The sequence below is a fragment of the Meleagris gallopavo genome, chromosome 1 (genome assembly GCF_000146605.3).
Source record: "Meleagris gallopavo isolate NT-WF06-2002-E0010 breed Aviagen turkey brand Nicholas breeding stock chromosome 1, Turkey_5.1, whole genome shotgun sequence".
NCBI lineage: Eukaryota > Metazoa > Chordata > Aves > Galliformes > Phasianidae > Meleagris > Meleagris gallopavo.
Window position 1 is genome coordinate 129,736,155 of NC_015011.2, and position 17,050 is coordinate 129,753,204.

A 17,050-nucleotide genomic window follows, 5' to 3' on the forward strand; every position below is an offset into this window, starting at 1 on the left:
AGGGCAGAGCAGCTGAGGGGAGGCCTGATGGCGGCTGCAGCTCCTCACAGGGAGCAGAGGGGCAGCGCTGAGCTCTGCTCTCTGTGACAGCGACAGGGCATGGAGCTGTCAGGAAACAGGATGCCCAGGGCAGTGGGCACAGTCCCGAGTGCATGGGGTATGTCAGACATGGGGGTTTGAATGCTAGGTGGTCTGTGTGGACCTGGGAGTGGACTCTGTGATCCTTGTAGGTTCCCTCCAACTTGGGATATTCTATGATCCTATGACTCTTGGATCTCAGTTATTATGACAGAAGCCAGAGGAAGAGAAAATCTCTGTGAGAAACTGTTTTACTCTCTCACATTTCTCCTGACTCTCAGTGGTATGCCTGAGCTCAGCATCAAACCAGCAGTACTGCAGCAGTTAACAAGCTGTCAATAGGGTGGGGTTGTCTTCCCATAAGCTGGCTTACACTGTTGTTTGGAAGGACACAGGGCACTTGTGAGAGCAGATTTACATCAGTATCTCATTTTTCATGCTCTGTCTCATTTCTCCTCTATACACACATTCCAGCTCTGGATTATTGCCATTGCTCCCTGTTGCATGCACATGGATTGCAAGTCCTCTTTTACAGAGTGGTTTGTTGTTCTGGTGTATTATAGCTGGGGTTTGCCTTGTCCCAGTGGAATTGCTCAGCTCTGGCTATTTCCTTAGGGAGACAGGGAAGTCATAATATGTTGCGCTGTGTCAGCTGATGCCCCTTACTGTCTCAGGGATGAGAGGCACAGATTGAATGGGACACTTCCTACCAATGGGATAATCTTCAAGCCAAGCCCCGATACAGGGGCCAACCTATAAGAAAGACCCAGAGGCTGTGGATGCCCCATCCCTGGAGGCATTCAAGGCCAGGCTGGATGTGGCTCTGGGCAGCCTGGTCTGGTGGTTGGCGACCCTGCACATAGCAGGGGGGTTGAAACTGGATCATCATTGTGGTCCTTTTCAACCCAGGCCATTCTGTGATTCTGTGTGACCCCTAAAGATGGATGGCACATGGGAAGGCAGCACTCAGAGCCCAACACTCTGGTGGGTGTCCTCGACGGGTGTAAGCTCCTTGGCCGTGAGAACCTTTAGCCCAGCAAAAAGCAAACAAGCCAGGTTAGCAGAAGCATGCACCATGTAGTAGTACAGTCAGAGCAGCATATCATTAAAATGCATCCCACAACTAAAATCCTAAACCCCAATCACCTCCTGCCGGGGAGCAGCCTGATCTTAGCCGGCATCGGCCAGAAGCGAGTGCGCATGCGCGCCGGACACCGCCAGCCCCTGCCCCCCGCTGTTCCGTTTGCGCAGGCGCAGTGGGCCGCAACCCGGAAGGGTTCCTTGCTCCCCCGCTCCCTTCCGCCTTCCTTTCCGGCCTGCTCCCGAGCGGGGTGAGTGGGGCTGTGGCCCAGCCGTCCTTAATCCGCTGCCATCCGCTCCGCAGGGCCCGCTGCGGGAGCGCTTCTCCATCCGGTCCAGTGCGGGGGACGGCCCTGCGCACGGGGCGGCGGGGCATTCCTCTCGGTGGGCGTCTGCTCCGTAGGGATGGGCGCACGTCCCCGCGCCCCCCGGCCGGAGCTGGGATGGGTGGGGAGCGGGGTCGTGGAGGCCGCGGGGCAGCTGTGCAGGGACTGCGATCTGTGCGGGGCTACGGGCTGTGGTGGGGCTCGGGATGGGAGCAGGAAAGCGTAGGCCCCTCTTGGGCTGCCCTGAAGGAGGAGGGAGCATGGAGATGCAGTGGCAGGACAGGGGGGGTGGCTTATGGTCAGCAAAGTGTCTTGGGAAGCAGCCATGGAGCCCAACGATGTGACCCCAGGGATTTTGTACTGTGAGAATGGTGATGTGCTGCAACAGGCTGCCTAGAGAGGTTGTGGATGCTCCCTCCCTGGAAGCAAGGCCAGGCTGGATGGGGCTTTGAGCAGCCTGATCTAGTGTTAAATTTGGAGGTTGGCAGCCCTGCCTGCGGCAGTGGGGTTGGAGCTTGATGATCCTTGAGGTCCCTTCCAACCCAAACCATTTCACGATGGATTAATCAGAAATGACATCCTGAACATGGGAGTTGTGTGGCCTGTAGGGAGCTGTGGAATGGAGGAGCTGGGAATGTGACATAGGAAAAGTTATAAGGGTGTGTGTTTGATGTGTGCATGGATGCTTTTCAGTGGTGTTCAGATGGCTCCTGCAAAGAAAGGCAGCGAGAAGAAGAAGGGGCGATCTGCCATCAATGAGGTGGTGACCAGGGAGTACACCATCAACATCCACAAGCGGATCCATGGAGTGTAAGTGGTGGTGTTTTTTTTATTGGTGAAGGGTTTCGTGTGCAGGTGGCATTTATTACTGCAGAGAACAGTGCTTACTGGCACGGATTGCAGGGGGCGGTGGTGTAGTGTCTTCTCCTGCAGTTGTATCCCAGAGGACCAGATCTGTACTTCTGGAGATGACTTTCTGAAAAGAGCTTATTGTTTTTTTTGTGAGTGTTCCTGGACTTAATTTGAAAGGAGAGCTATTTGCCTCTGTGCCTAAGTCACTGTTATTTCCCAGCCGAAGTATAACATTTATCCCATTATGATAAGTTTTAGAAGTAGTGCTGATCCAATCATATAATTGGATCTGTGCTCATTGCTCAATTGGGTGAGGTGTAAGTTGGGGTATGATTTGAGTTGCGCGATGTTTGGTGGGATTTGTGTGTGTTTGACAACATCCTGAAGTTCATACAGCCATGCAGCAGCAAAGTGCTTGAGAAGACTTACTGCAAAATTCCCTTTGGTTCCCCTCGTGTGTGTATGGCTGCGGTCACACAGGAACTAAAACTATAATTGGCAAAATGGCAGAAATTAACTTCGAGCAAGAGAGAAATGAGACGGCAAACTGACAGCGATGGTTGAAGTTGTTCGAATTGCGTGGCTGGTGGATGATTGATGCAACGAGTGTCTGGTGCTGACAGTTTGCTGGAGTTCAGTTATTGGTTCTTCTGCTTGTCCTAGGGGCTTCAAGAAGCGGGCACCGCGTGCTCTCAAGGAAATCCGTAAATTTGCAATGAAAGAAATGGGTACTCCTGATGTTCGCATTGATACCAGGCTGAACAAAGCAGTCTGGGCGAAAGGAATAAGGTACATTTCTGCTACTTATCTGGGTTGGGGAGGGTGAAACTTTGTAATAATGACTTTATATATACAGGACTTAGAGGGCCGGACAAATTTGTAACCTTCTTGCAGTACTGCACTACTGTAGTACCCCAATGCTTATCATAGCAGGAAGGTTTTAGAAACCCATTGCATTCCTGGCCAGGAACCTGGGATCTTTAATGTGCCTGAAGAGAATTAGGTTTGAAGCATGGTGAACAGACAAAATGCTGCACGGGAAAATGATGTGGTGTGTTGTAAATAGGAAGGTTATTCTTGTGTTGAGAATATAAATAATGAAGTTGTTTGGGGGTCAGGAAACAAAAAACTTGTGTTAAATTGCTGCCAGAGAGGCAGTTGATTCAGCATTTGACATGTGTTAAGGTGGCCCAAAGGCTATTACTGACTGTAAAGAGTGGGATCTTTTACACTATAATAAGTTACCTGGCAGGGATTCATACTGTAAGTGTCAGTCTGGCCCGTGCCGTATTCAGAGTCCTTGTGTGCTTTGTCAGCTCTTCCTTCCTTCTAGTATTGAAAGTGGAGGTTGGTGGCCCTGCATTTGGCAGAGGGGTCGGAGATTCATGATCCTTGAGGTCCCTTCCAACCCTGGCCATTCTGTGATTCCTTCCAAAGCAGAATGGGAAGATGGGACTAAGTTATTGGATGGGCTGTTTTTCTGTCCTTAGTATTAAGCTGTTGTGGTTTGTGTGTAAAGAAGTAGCAGTTGTTCAGTCAGATGACAGCATAACTTCGGAGCTTAGTTGTGAGGCTACTATCCAGGACTTCTTCGTATTGATTTGTAAAAGTGCTGCTAAGTGCATTCAGCACAAAAGAGCAGGGAGTCATCACATCTGCCTTTCCACCTTTGGTTTAATTGCAGTTGTTGCTCTTCTGGGATTAACATCTTTTGGAAGGATGAGGAGAGACTAAAATCACAGTGTCAACTAGTGCAATGATTAGCGAGCCAGGCAAAGTAATAAGAAATGCTTAAGAGATGGGAGAATTGAAGCAAGTGCCTGTGTCTTAATTACGGTATGCATGAAAGAGCTTTGTGCTGGATCTGATTTAATAAATACGCTCTCAGAGTGCACAGTGAGGAATTTCCTTCTCCTGAGTGAAGTACTGAGAGCAAGACTTGTCCAAAATCCTGGGTTCCTTTGAATGGGAGGCTACTTGACAAATGGTCTGAACAAACCATTTTTTGCCTGCCCTCAGCATCAAACTTAGTGCAGTATTAAGGGAGGACGCTAGGCTGTGACTGAGTATCACAAAACACAGCAGTTCAGCTGTGATTCCGTGGGCTTTGTGAGGAAGAAACGCTGATCAACTGTACGTCCATAGGTAAGATCTTTTTTTAGCTCTAATGCATATTAAGGTTGCACTGACTTGTGGCGTACAGATTGAGTGATGCTCTGAATCTTTAACAAGGCCCTCTGGCTTTCAAAGTAGTTGTGGGGTTTTTGTTAGTTTTTTTCCCCCCTCACTGTTTTCTGTTCAGGTAAGAATGCTGGACACAAACAGGGAGATGAAGGGCTGGAGCAGTTCATTAGGAAGGGAGCTGATGGTGCAGGTGGCAGCAGGCTCAGTGTGAGCCAGCAGTGTGCCCTGGCAGCCAAAAGGCAAACTGTGTTTTGGGCTATATTAAACACAGCATGGACACTTGGTTAAAAGAGGTGATTCTTCCACTATATTTAGCATTGCTGTGGTCTGGTCTTAAATATGGTGTGCAGTTCTGGGCTCCACAACCTGAAAAGAATGTCAGGGTCCTGGAAAGAGCCCAGAGGAGGGCGCCAGAGCTGTTAACAGGGCTAAAGGCATGTCCTGTAAGGCTGAGGGCACTGGGCTGCACAATCTGGAAGAGGACAGGAGTTGACCTCGCTGCTCCCTGCAGTGCCCTGAGAAGCAGAGGGATGTGCTCTGCTGCTGGGAATTGATGACAGAAGGGAAATAACACGGAGCTGCACCAGGAGAGGTTCAGACTGGGCATTAGGAACAATTTATTTATTGTGAGGGAGCTCAAACATTGGAACAGGCTTCCTAGAGAGGTTGGCGATATCTCTTGCCTGTTTAGGAGGCATTTGGACAATGCCTTCAATTAAATACACTTGGACTTTTTGTTGGCCCAGAAGCGATTGGGCATTGAACTCAATATATCTTTGCAGATCCCTTCCAACTGAGCTATTATATTCTATTCAGGTAAGAAATGCTTGTTAGTAGCAGCTGCTTGCTGATGATAATCATCTTCATTTTGTCTATTTGCTGGATCAGAAGTAGAGCAGTGGTGCACTTCTGAGGTTATGCTGCCAGTGGATCATCAATACTCAAGGCTCAGTTGACTCTTAATGGCACACTTAAACATAAAAGCTCCTTTAAGACAAGCAGCATAAATTCCAAGGTACAGGCTTTCATTCTTGTTACGGTGCTGTTACAGAAACAGGATTGACTCATCATGTCTTTGAAATAGGCAAAGCTTCAGAAATCAGAGAGGTTAGTAACCATGGAACAAAAGCTTTTTTCTTTCCTGTTGACCGAAAAAAATTCAATACATTGACAGTTAATGATGTCTTGTTTTAGGAATGTTCCTTACCGTATCCGTGTGCGTTTGTCCAGAAAGCGCAACGAGGATGAGGATTCCCCAAACAAGCTGTACACGCTGGTTACCTATGTACCAGTCACAACATTCAAAGGTAAGGTTGTATGGCATCTCTTCCTGAAGGAAGTCGTGCAGTAGTGAGCAGCCAGTGAAATAGGACAGCTTCCCTTCTGCAATGCAAAGTTAGGATGAAAAATGCAGAAGGGGGTCCAACTGCTGATTTAACTTAATCTACTGTAGAGAGCAGAGTAGGTTGCCTGATCAGCATTAAAATTGTAAGTATGGAATTATGTGAAATAATATATACAAATATATTTGAAAGAAGAAAAAAAAAACCACTGTAGATGTTAGAGTCATTTAAGATTCATGCTTTCCTATTTAAAGTATGTCTAATGATGTTGAAGGTACAAGCAGGTAGAGCCTTCATGTGTGTCAGCTGAAAAATACCTTATCTGCAGAATGGATTTAACATGAAGCTTCCATTAGTACTTCCCTGTGTAGTTCTTCCAGAAGTAGATCAGCAAACTAGCTTTCATACCATAGGTGGACTTCTCTTGGGAAGGCTTGCATGCACATGGAAGGGAGTTATAGTAGGAACAGATGATGGTACAACCTCTTATTTTGCAGGTCTACAGACAGTCAATGTGGATGAAAATTAAACCGATTTTAATTACAATAAAATAATTAAAAAGAAAGTTTACTCTTAAATCCTTTTTATTGTCTGGTCTCTTCAAGATCTCACCCGGGAAGCATTGAGTTGAACAGGTGACAACTTGTTTTCTTGGGGCTTTGCATAATGGGGATGTTATTTTTTTTTATTATTATTTATTATCTAGGAGGAAATTTTTCACACAGAGTGTGGTGATGTGCTGGAACAGGTTGCACAGAGAGGTTGTGGATGCCTCATCCCTGGAGGCATTCAAGGCCAGGCTGGATGTGGCTCTGGGCAGCCTGGTTGGTGGTTGGCAACCCTGCACATAGCAGGGGGTTAAAACGAGATGATCACTGTGGTCCTTTTCAACCCAGGCCATTCTATGATTTTAAACAATCCAAAAATCTGCAGACTTCTGTTACACGTGAATGTAATACAGAAGATAGTGTTTGGCTGGCAAAGTCCTAGGATTTTGTTCCTGTAAGTACAAAGAGCCATGACCCAGGTACTGTAACAGTACTTTGTGTATGTAATCTCTCCTAGATGGAGTCTGTAGCTGTTACTCCTTTGGTGTGCTTTGAGTCTGAAGGCTTGTGTCTGCATACTGCACTGAGACTCTGGCTCTGGCCAAGCCATTAAATGGGAACGCACTATCTCAGGGAGCTTGAAGTAGGAAACTAATGGCACTTAGCTCCCATCAATCCAGAAATTGTCAGTGCAGGTCTAGTACAAAAAGGGTTTATTGAAAAGTGCATACTTTCAGAGACCAACATCAAAAGCACAGTCCATGTACACTTAACTTTTCAGCAAGACATACAAATTGGAATACAATCAAATATATTAAAATAGTTTCAATTACCAGCATTGAAACAGTTTTCAGTTATTAGTGCAAAAAAGGCAACCTAAACAAACTGCAGACAGTAGCTGAATAGTTTTCCTGTTTTTTTTGTTTTTTTTTTCCTTTAGAAAAAAGAAAGGGACAACAGGAGCCAGCCTCTGCTCTCCCAGTAAGGAAGAGGACTTCACTGTCTTCACACTGTAGACAGATGTTTCCTTTTAACATTCAGTGGATGGCACAAAATGACTTACACACCCCTTAGCTTTAAAACTCTTAAACTGAAAACCACAATCTAACAAACTTTATCAGAAGTCCACTGCTGACTGAAAGCCTTGTACAGTATGTGCTTTGGCATAATTTCAGTGCATGTTCTTTTTGATAGGTTTGTTGCTACTGTGTGTTTAGTTTTGTATGTTCGCTCCGTGACTGGCAGCTCATTCCATTTGTTTTGAGACTATACTGATTCAGCTTTGCGTTCTCAAGTTTTGGTTTTAGCTCTAGGGGTTTTTCAAAGAAATTAACTAATGACTGTTCAGTTAAGAGGGATGCTAAAATATGTTCAAAAGAGACAGTCCAGTCCCCTTCGGTCACAGGTGAAGACTGAGAGTCTCTGTGAAGGGTCTTCACAGTGTCACTAAAAACAGCATCGTGGTCTGACACAGAGGCCTGGGCCTGCAGGTCCTCACTGAATTCATCTGATCCACTCCCCAGGCTGATGCTCCTTTGTCCTACTTCTCCAATCTGAAGTAACAGGGTGGTCACAGTGGCAATGGCTTGATATAAGTCATTCTCCTCTGGATCTTCGTGAAACATGCTGTACAAGGTTTTGCAGAACTGAATGAATTCTCTCTGTAAAGGATGAAAAACCAGAAGTAAGGTGCTGAACAGCTATGCCATGGGTAACTAGGAGTCGGGAGGGCAGAGCATTGCAAAAGAATGCAGAATACTGTCTGCAGACTTGCTCATTTTTAACTTCTGCTTGCTTTAGAAAACTGCAAGCAAGGGGATTTCAACCTCCACTCAAGCTAAGAAACACTTGTACTGGAAATCAAAAGAGGAACAGCAGAAAAGTATTTTGCTTCCTTGCTTAGAACAGGACCTCTCAGATGACCAAAGGACAAGTGGAGATACATTCCATTAATGGCAGAAAAAGCATGGGTTGTTAGAGTGACTCACAACCACAGTAGCCACTCAAAGACCTGCAAATACTTTCCCTTCTGCTGCTTCCCCAGCTCTCGCCAGTAATTTTTTCTTCTAATTAAAAAAAACAAACAAAAAAAAACACCTCCTTGCCTCACTCACACTTCACAGATGCTTCTTAGGCTATGAGCTGTTCCATCTGTGAGACTTGAAGTTTCACACAATCAAAGGTTAATTCAAGTTGAAAGGGACCTCAGGAAGTTCAGTCACATGCTGCCCTCAGATGGTGTGAGTCCTGCTAAGCTTATGAAAGGCTGGGGACAGGCCACCCATTAAAAACTTTATTTAGCTGTACCATCACAGAAGGGATTCTAGGTAGATCCTCATTTCTCTTTGTATGTCCATAACACATTTTAATAATACAGGGCCCCCTTTCCCCAGTACATTTCCTTGTATCAAAAGCATACACAATACTGGCATTAGGGAAGAGATGACAAGGTGACGAGCCTTTGGCTGCCTCATGCTGTTCAGATCAGCATTAGGCTAAGACAGGGCAAGTCTCAACTGTTGATGGACCAACAAGGTTACCCTTCTGGTGGGGAGAAGGTCAGAAAAGACAGAACAGCAATATACATTCTCAGGAATTCTTTGGGTTTATGAAGAATGCTTTTTTTCCTTCCTGCTAATGCTGTATATTTACCAGCGAGTCTGTGGAGAGGAAGCTGCTTAGAAAGGTGGCTGATTGTTTTTTTTTAACATGATGCCTTTTCCCTCCAACAGAATAAACCAGTCCTCAATACCTAAAGGACTGAATCTGAGCTAGGGCTTAAGTTAAGGCCTAAGAGCTAAGCTGCTGTATTTAGACAGCTCATTTGTGAATACTTCTTTAAAAACAGACCACAGCCCCTAACATACGTACCTGGCTCATTTTTGGCAATTCTTTTTCAGTTTTAGTATCTTTTTCTTTCGCTAGGTCCTTCAACATCTGTTTCAATTGCTTTTGGTAATCTACTGCATCTCCTTTTATGGAGCGGACACAAAAAGGAGAATTAGTTTTCAAGTCATTGCAGTAAATCAACATTTCAGAATAAAACCCAGGGAGTGAAGATAATGGAGTGGGGTAACATGCAGAAAGTCGTTATCTCATACGCACACGCATACAATAGAGAACCACTTCCTCCATACCGTTTGATTTCCCAATGACTAATGGTCTTGAAGTTGACAGCAAAGGATTCTTCAGTGGTGACTGGCTTTCTCTTTCATCTTCTGTGAGAGCTGTCCAAAAGAGGTATCATTAATCCTTCTAATGCTCCGCAGTGGTTATTTATGTTTGTAAAATTTACATACTTGAAGAAAGCTAAATAACAGGGCAAATATGTTTTTAAGCAGTTACTTCATTAAATCATAATGTAAAATTATGTTAATGTAAGTAAAGCTGGAGCTGCAGTAAGAGTAGGAAGTCTGACAGGAATGGCACACTGAATTAAAAACTTTAGAAACTATTGCAAAATTTTGTCACCTCGTCACAACTGGATCAAGATGTGATGAGGACATTTCTACTGCAAACTGAGTACAGCCATTCAATAATGTAATCCCAGTTTGTATTTAGTCTAGAAATAACCATAGAATTGGCGGCAAAACATCTCCGGATGCAGCAGATGTGAGCCTTAACGTTTTGTATCCATAAATTCCACCCAAAAAGCTTTTAACTGGAGTGAGCGTAATTACAAACGCAAATCCCAGCTGAAGGAAGCAAGTACCTTTTTTTTTTTAAAGGTAAAACTGAGGTACATCCTTTCAAGTTTCTTACCAGGTGGGATGTGTAGCTTATACAGGAACTTTATCTTTTCATTCATTTCTCCATTATACATGACATCTGAGAGAAGAGGTGGGGGAGGAGGGGGAAGAAAAATAAGGAAGTGAACTAGAGCATTTACTCCCACAGCTTAAAATAAATCAGCCATCTCAGTGCAGAAAGAATTGTTTGCAAGAACAATATATGAAAACAAGCACATTACTTTGAAATATTTTAAGTTGTGCCTATTAATGAGGAACAGCAGGTGATAGGCATCTGTTGTGCTCTTTGTTGTTGTCAAATAGAATGGGAGTACCTACCCTATGGAACTTCATCATCAATTAAAAATATCAAGGAGAATGGTAGGGAATCTAATGAAGGCTGTTTGTTGCTTCAAGATAAGCAGGAACAAGAAAGGGGAGAGACAGAAAACTCTCTTCTTTGGGGGCCATAAGGTTTTTAATGTTTCTTCCTTTTTGCCCTCGCCACTGTTCTATAAAATAAGCCCCAACAAGATATCTACTTTTCTTGTAATATAGCCAATATTTTCAGTGATTAGAAAAAATGAGATTCTTTGAATGATTTGGGTTGGAAGGAATCTTTAAGATCACCTCATTCCATCCCCCCTGCTATAGGCAGGGACACCTCCCTCTAGATCAGATTGCTCACAGCCCCATCCAGCCGGCCTTGAATGCTCCATGGAGGGGGCATCCACAGCCTCTCTGGGCAACCTGTTCCTATGTCTCACCACCCTCACAGAAAATAATTTCTTCCTAATATCCAGTATAAATCTAACATCTTCCAGTTTAAAGCCATTTTCCCTCATCCTGTCACTACATGCCCTTCTAAAAAGTCCTCTCCCAGCATTCCTGTAGGCCCCCTTCAGGTACTGCAAGGCTGCTTCAAGGTCCTCCTGAAACTCTCTTCTCCAGGCTGAAGAATCCCAGCTCTCCCAGCCTGTCCCCTTAGAGGAGATGCTCCAGCTCTCTGATCATCTTTGTGGCCCTCTACTGGACCTGTTCCAACAGCTCCATGTCCTCCTTGTGTAGGGGTTCCAAAACTGGACGCAGTATTCCAGGTGGGATTTCACAAGAGTAGAGCAGAGGGGCTGAATCACCTCCCTTGGCCTGCTGGTCGCACTTTTCTTGATGTATCCTAGGATATGGTTGGCCTTCTGAGCTGCAAGCACACACTGCTGGCTAGTGTTGAGTCTTTCATCAACTTACACCCCCAAATCCTTCTCCTCAGGGCTGCTCTCAACCATTCTCTGCCCAACCTGTATCTGTGCTTGGGATTGCCCCAGCAGAGGTACAGGACCTTGCACTTGGCCTTGCTGAACTTCATGAGGTTGGCGTGGGCCCACCTCTCAAACCTGTCCAAGTCCCTCTGGATGGCATCTCTTCCCTCTGGCATGTCAACAGTACTGCTCAGCTTGGTGTCATCTGCAAACTTGCCGAGGGTACACTCAATCCCACTGTCACCTACAAAAAGGTGAAGTAGCACTGGTCCCAGCACCAATCCCTGAGGAACGCCACTCATTACCAGTCTCCACTTGGACATTAAGACATTGACCACAGCCCTCTAAGTGTGACCATCCTGCCAAATCCTTATCCAGGGAATACTCCATCAAATCCATTTTTCTCTAATTTGGCAGCTGGGATGCTGTGCAGGACAGTGTCAAATGCTTTGCACAAGTCCAGGTAGTTTGACATCAGTTGCTCTTCCTTTATCCACTGACACTGTAACTCCACCACAGAAAGTGAACAAGTTTCATCAGGCATGACTTGCCCTTGGTGAAGCCATGTCAGTTACCACCAATCACCTCATCTTTGTTTTCCATGTGCCTTAACAGAGTCTTCAGGAGGATCTGCTCCATGATCTTGCCAGGCACAGAGGTTAGATTGACTGGCCTGTGGTTCCCTGGATCTTCTTTTTTTTCTTTTCTTGAAAATGGGGGCTATAGTTCCCCTTTTCCAATCAGGGGAACTTCACCAGACTGCCATGACCTTTCAGATTTAGACAGTGGCTTGGCAACTTCCTCCATCAGTTCCCTCAGAACCTGTGGATGGATCTTGTTGGATCCCATGGACTTGTGCACCTTCAGGTTCTTCAGGCAGTCTCAAACCTGATCTTCACTTAGAGTGCGCAGATCTTCCTTCTGCCAATTCTTACCTTTGCTTTCTGCAGCTTGCGTGGTGCAGCTAGAGCCCTTGCTAATGAAGACTGCTTCTAAACTTTCAAAAGCACTGAAATACTGTGGAAACCTTTTCAGTTTAAAGAACGTAAGAAATGAAATCACATAGTAGTATAGGTTGATTTGGTTCACATTAAAAAATTCTAGAAAGTTTAAGTGACAAAAATATGGATTTACTTAATTTCTTGAGGCTTTGACTGTTGAAGCATTTTTGTTATTTGGTGTCAGGCAACAGCTGAGATGTAGTACTGTTCTTCAGACAGATTTTGGGATGGACAGCCTCATCTCTGCTGTGGCCTCAAGCTCTGCACTCAGTCCCCGATGGTAAATTTTTTTTGTTCTGCTTACTGTCAACAGCACCAAACTCATACAATCTTAAATGAGATTAAGATAAATATTGAAGAAGCAATTACAGATAATGTACTGCAATTTCAAAGGTGTACTGCATACAGCAATCTGGCAGAGAAGATTTCCTAGCCTTCCACACAGACCCAAGTATGATTTTGATTCATAAAATATTTTCAACAAAATTACTAACACATATTTTAATACAGTATTGAATGATGACCTTAGGTGTCTTTTAAATCTCACCTACTTACTACAAATAGAACAGTGAATATTAGTGAAGGTCACTGGTTAAGTGAATTACACGTATAAGAAAAATACTTGCTCACATCTTCAAAGAATCATATAATGGTTTGGGTTGGAAGGGACATCAAATCCTACCCAGCCCCAACCCCTGCTGTGGGCAGGGCTGCCCCCCACCAGCTCGGGCTGCCCAGGGCCTCAGGGTACCACAGCTTCTCTGGGCAGCTGTGTCAGTGCCTCACAGCCTTCTGAGTTAAGAACTTCCTCCTAATACCTAACCTAGATCTCCCCTCTCTTAGTTTAAAAGCCATTCTCCCTTGTTTTACTACCTGCCTGTTCACTACCTGCCTGGGTGCAGGGTCACCAATTACATGACATCTGTCTCACTCCATGCCACCCCACCTCTGTGCACCTTTCACCCCACGTAAGAAGCCAATACCTAGGCAGCTGGCAAGCCCCTTGAACTCAATGAGGTGGTCCATATTGTCATCTAGAAGGCGGAATGTCCTCTCAGCGAGGATGTCGGTGTGCTCCCCACATGTCCAGGGTGAAACAAGCTTGTAGAGGTTAGTAAACTGCTGGGCATCAATCCGGTACTGCTCAGCGTATGGCCTGCTGGGGTCGTGTCGCTCAGCGGCAGGCCCCGCCGTGTCCCAGTAGCATCTTATTAGATGTTCCCTCTAGGAGAAATCAAATGCAGGAAAGGGGAGTTGCAGTCTGCAATATCAAAGAGAGCACGACTGGCAGAAAAAGGCATTCACATCAAAGTGTGCTGGAAATGCTCAAAATTCTCTTTGTGCGTAGTGTTATAATGATACCGAGACTATTCATGTGAGAAAAAGCTAAGTATTAATCTTTAATTAGAGCATCCAAGTGCTCTTATTATCACCAATAGATAATTAATAAATATGAAAAGAAACTGGACAGACTCTTGGAGGAAGAGCTACTGACACTCTATTGGCTGTATCTGGCTCAGGACATCCATCCAAAGGTACAGGAGAGTGGAGAAAATTCAAGGTGTCAAACATGCTTGACCCGCTCGTTAATTCTCTCCCAGACCTTTCAGTTTGGATGTTGTTCCCATTATTCTTCCCTTAGGGTCAGTCAGGTTGATGCACAGCAAAGAGTCCCAACAAAACAAGCTGTCCTGAGGGAGCAAAGGAGGTAACAAAAAAAGAAACCAAAAGGAAACCAAGTGAAAAAAAGAGAAGGAGTGCAAGAGTCAAGAATAAAAAACAGCAGCAAGGAGCAGGAGGAAAGCACTACAGAGTGCATCACACTACTGCAGCATCACCTTACCACAACTAATGGAACAAGAATACAACTGCTCTTAGCCACAAAGATACTTAACACTGAGTACATACCACAAGAATGTTCTCAGTGCCTAATATTTATGGATGAACAATAGATCAAAATAAATATACATTAAATGTCCATTACATGCGTGGAGCTCTAAATCATGGGTATCTGTGTAATCTTAAATGTTTCCATCTCCAAATATCTTTTATAACGGCTCTTTTAAATATCATCCTGACATTAAGGAACTGAAGTAAAAACTACTTTTAGTTGTTAAAAAAAAAAAGAAAAGATAATTGGGAACTAACAGGAAAGATGTAAGTTTCTGGGTTTCCTCCCCACTCCATGGACAATTGAGAGTGCCTTTAAAGAGCATTAAGAGAGCAGGACTTAAAAGTATTACAGATCTCCAGTGAGCAGAACTACATAATAAGTGCAGTCTGCATGTGAAAATTACTGGGACCTAATTTTTCACAGACCATTACCAAGCAGCAAGTTAGAAAAAATATTCTCAATAGTTCTCCATTGAATTATCAGTACATTAGCATTGCTCTTTAGCAACTGGAAAACCACACAAAGGACAAAATGACAAGTTCCAGCTAAGATCTCATCCAAGTAACACAGAACACCTCTCCAAGACATCCCAGACGTGAGGTGCGAAATGGCTGTGCTAAGTGATGACGGGATGTTACAGCCGGGAGCTTCAAATAGTTTAATTCACTATTTTTTATGTATACCAACCTTGAACAGGTCATACAATTCCTCTAAATCTTCAGGAAGAATCGAAACATCTGGGATGACAACTCGAAGCTTAAAGAGAATGCATGTTAGTTGTAATGCTTGCTACTGTCATCACTGGCACGAACAAGCAAGCACACGAACCCTCCCAGTGACTGTTCTTATGTGGTACAGGTAAAAACTGGAGCACTGAAAAATCTTTGCAATTTCCCCCTCCTTCTCTAGGTTCACTGGTTGGACAAATGTGTGAAAAGAGAAATCCCCTAAGGGCTATTAGAAACAAAGACAGGTAGTCTCTAAGCGGCAGGTCACAGGAGGCCGGGGAAGCATCGCATCACCATCACTCTGTTCTTGCTCTTCCCCAGGCATCTACCCAGGACCACTGCCACATACAAAGCATTGGGCTGGACTCTCCTGCAGTTGATCTTAATGTTATAGCCACCGTAGGAAATAATGCATGTGGCTGCAAAATAAAAACATCAAGCATGCTAGAAAAGAGCTTTTTTCCAGAGTCAGTAATGATTCCCCCTTTTTTCATAATCTTGCACCTTAAAAAGACTGAAAGCTGGTTGCCACAGAACACTGGGGCTGAGGGAAAGTGTTAAATCTCAGCCTAAATAACATTCTACTCACCACATTTTGCTTGGTTGTGTCTTCGTGGCTTTGCAGAACACGGATTCTGTGTTTGTAGCGCATATGCTCTATCTGTTCCACAGAGTGGTCTCCAAATTTCTTGAAAGGAGGAAGAGAAGCTCATTGTTTTGTATATACTACATACTATACTGATAATTCCAGTACACTGTATTTCCAATAGATGGGAAATACAACTTTTAAAGTATAGTGACTCCCTCAAGAACTCACAGTTTAAATGTATTCAATCTCTAACTGACCTCTCAGTTTATGTATTTATTCTGCACCTAGCATTTTGCATTTGAGCACTTCTTCAAGGATCTTTATGTGTATTTAACTGTTGAAACATCTGTGTTGAATTTCAACCTTTTTCTTTTACTAAATCGTAGCTTATCTGACCAGTAGACATCAAGCTGGATTTTACCTCGTAAGAATCATGGATGAGATTAGCTATTTCAGTCACTGGAGTGGCTTCCTGATCATCGCTGAAAAATGCATGGTGATTACCAATAGGTGGCAGAGGGCTCTCCTCATTTTTCACGTGCTCTAAAAACCTACAGGGAACAAGTACAAGCAACACAGATTACTCTGTACTACGTTTTTTTCAATATAAATAATAAGTCTTATGGCTCAGACTTAAATTTTTTTTTTAGGCTGCTATGTTTTTCAGAAATGCCTTCAATATTACTCATCCTAGGAACAACAAGCCCGCCAAATGACTAAACGCTGCCCAAGGAAGAAAACTTCTGTCTCCTTGAGGTCGGGAGCGGGGAGTTCATCACTCCAGGGAAGACACAAAGAGCAGCAGTATATACTGCACACTGACACAGTCCGTGCATGTCTCGGCACCGCCAGGAAGTGTCACAGGACATATATTTGTCAAATTTACAAAGCCCATTGTTTGAGGTAGGCACCGTGAAAGCAGCAGCATGTTAACACAGAGGGTGCCTACAGTTGTCATGACAACAGCACCCAAATTCCTTTGACTGCAGAAAGATTTGCGAGGGAAGCAATGTTCCTGCAACCAGATGCGTGACGGTACCTGCTCAGAATCATCAGGGCCTGCCCATCATCTTTGCTGTTACACAAGTCCACTGCATTGGCTTCAAGTATGGCCAAGCCTAGCTGGAAGATGGCTTTGATCCCATCATAGAAAAAGCAGTCGACGACATTCACAGCACTTTCTAGAGGCATAATGCTAAGAAAAAGGGTGAGGAACCATGAAAGAGAAATGGAAGCTAAGGTAGTCAGATCCTTCATATGTTCGGCCAGTTCTGGAAGCTGCTCTTTTATAAGCTCTTCAAACACCGACTGGTCTACCTGAGCACCTGCAAGTGCAAGGAAGCAGTATTAGCCAGGATTGACACACACAAAAAATACTCTTTAAAGCCAGAGATCGCTATTTTAAGACATTTTTTTTAAAATTGCACTGACAAGATATGCATA

General features: G+C 44.3%; 2 protein-coding genes across 3 annotated transcripts in view; one reads left to right on the plus strand and one right to left on the minus strand.

Moving 5' to 3' along the window:
- Positions 1-1,308: 1,308 nt before the first annotated feature.
- Positions 1,309-6,498, plus strand: RPL31 (ribosomal protein L31). Its single transcript, XM_003203153.4, has 5 exons — positions 1,309-1,409; positions 2,178-2,294; positions 3,000-3,125; positions 5,715-5,827; positions 6,361-6,498. Exons 2-5 carry the CDS (start codon positions 2,188-2,190, stop codon positions 6,390-6,392), a joined length of 378 nt encoding a protein of 125 aa, XP_003203201.1. The 5' UTR covers positions 1,309-1,409; positions 2,178-2,187; the 3' UTR covers positions 6,393-6,498.
- A 609-nt stretch (positions 6,499-7,107) lies between these two features.
- The window catches only part of TBC1D8 (TBC1 domain family member 8), a 36,962-nt gene continuing 27,019 nt past the window's right edge, over positions 7,108-17,050 (minus strand). For both annotated transcript variants that reach the window (XM_031557617.1, XM_031557616.1), the window contains exons 11-19: positions 16,647-16,932; positions 16,029-16,158; positions 15,608-15,706; positions 14,978-15,046; positions 13,380-13,620; positions 10,174-10,239; positions 9,549-9,638; positions 9,283-9,383; positions 7,108-8,072 (exon numbers count right to left, since the gene is read on the minus strand). In XM_031557617.1, the coding sequence (XP_031413477.1) occupies positions 7,614-8,072; positions 9,283-9,383; positions 9,549-9,638; positions 10,174-10,239; positions 13,380-13,620; positions 14,978-15,046; positions 15,608-15,706; positions 16,029-16,158; positions 16,647-16,932 (1,541 nt within the window). In that variant the 3' untranslated portion in view covers positions 7,108-7,613. The remainder of the gene's footprint in view (positions 8,073-9,282; positions 9,384-9,548; positions 9,639-10,173; positions 10,240-13,379; positions 13,621-14,977; positions 15,047-15,607; positions 15,707-16,028; positions 16,159-16,646; positions 16,933-17,050) is intronic.

What these genes read in the sequence shown, in the direction of transcription:
- RPL31 (XM_003203153.4), top strand. Translation starts at nt 2,188, where the DNA reads ATGGCTCCTGCAAAGAAAGGCAGCGAGAAGAAGAAGGGGCGATCTGCC. An exon ending in GTCTGGGCGAAAGGAATAAG is followed by an intron (nt 3,126 to 5,714) that starts GTACATTTCTGC and finishes GTCTTGTTTTAG; the next exon opens with GAATGTTCCTTACCGTATCC. An exon ending in ACCAGTCACAACATTCAAAG is followed by an intron (nt 5,828 to 6,360) that starts GTAAGGTTGTAT and finishes CTTATTTTGCAG; the next exon opens with GTCTACAGACAGTCAATGTG.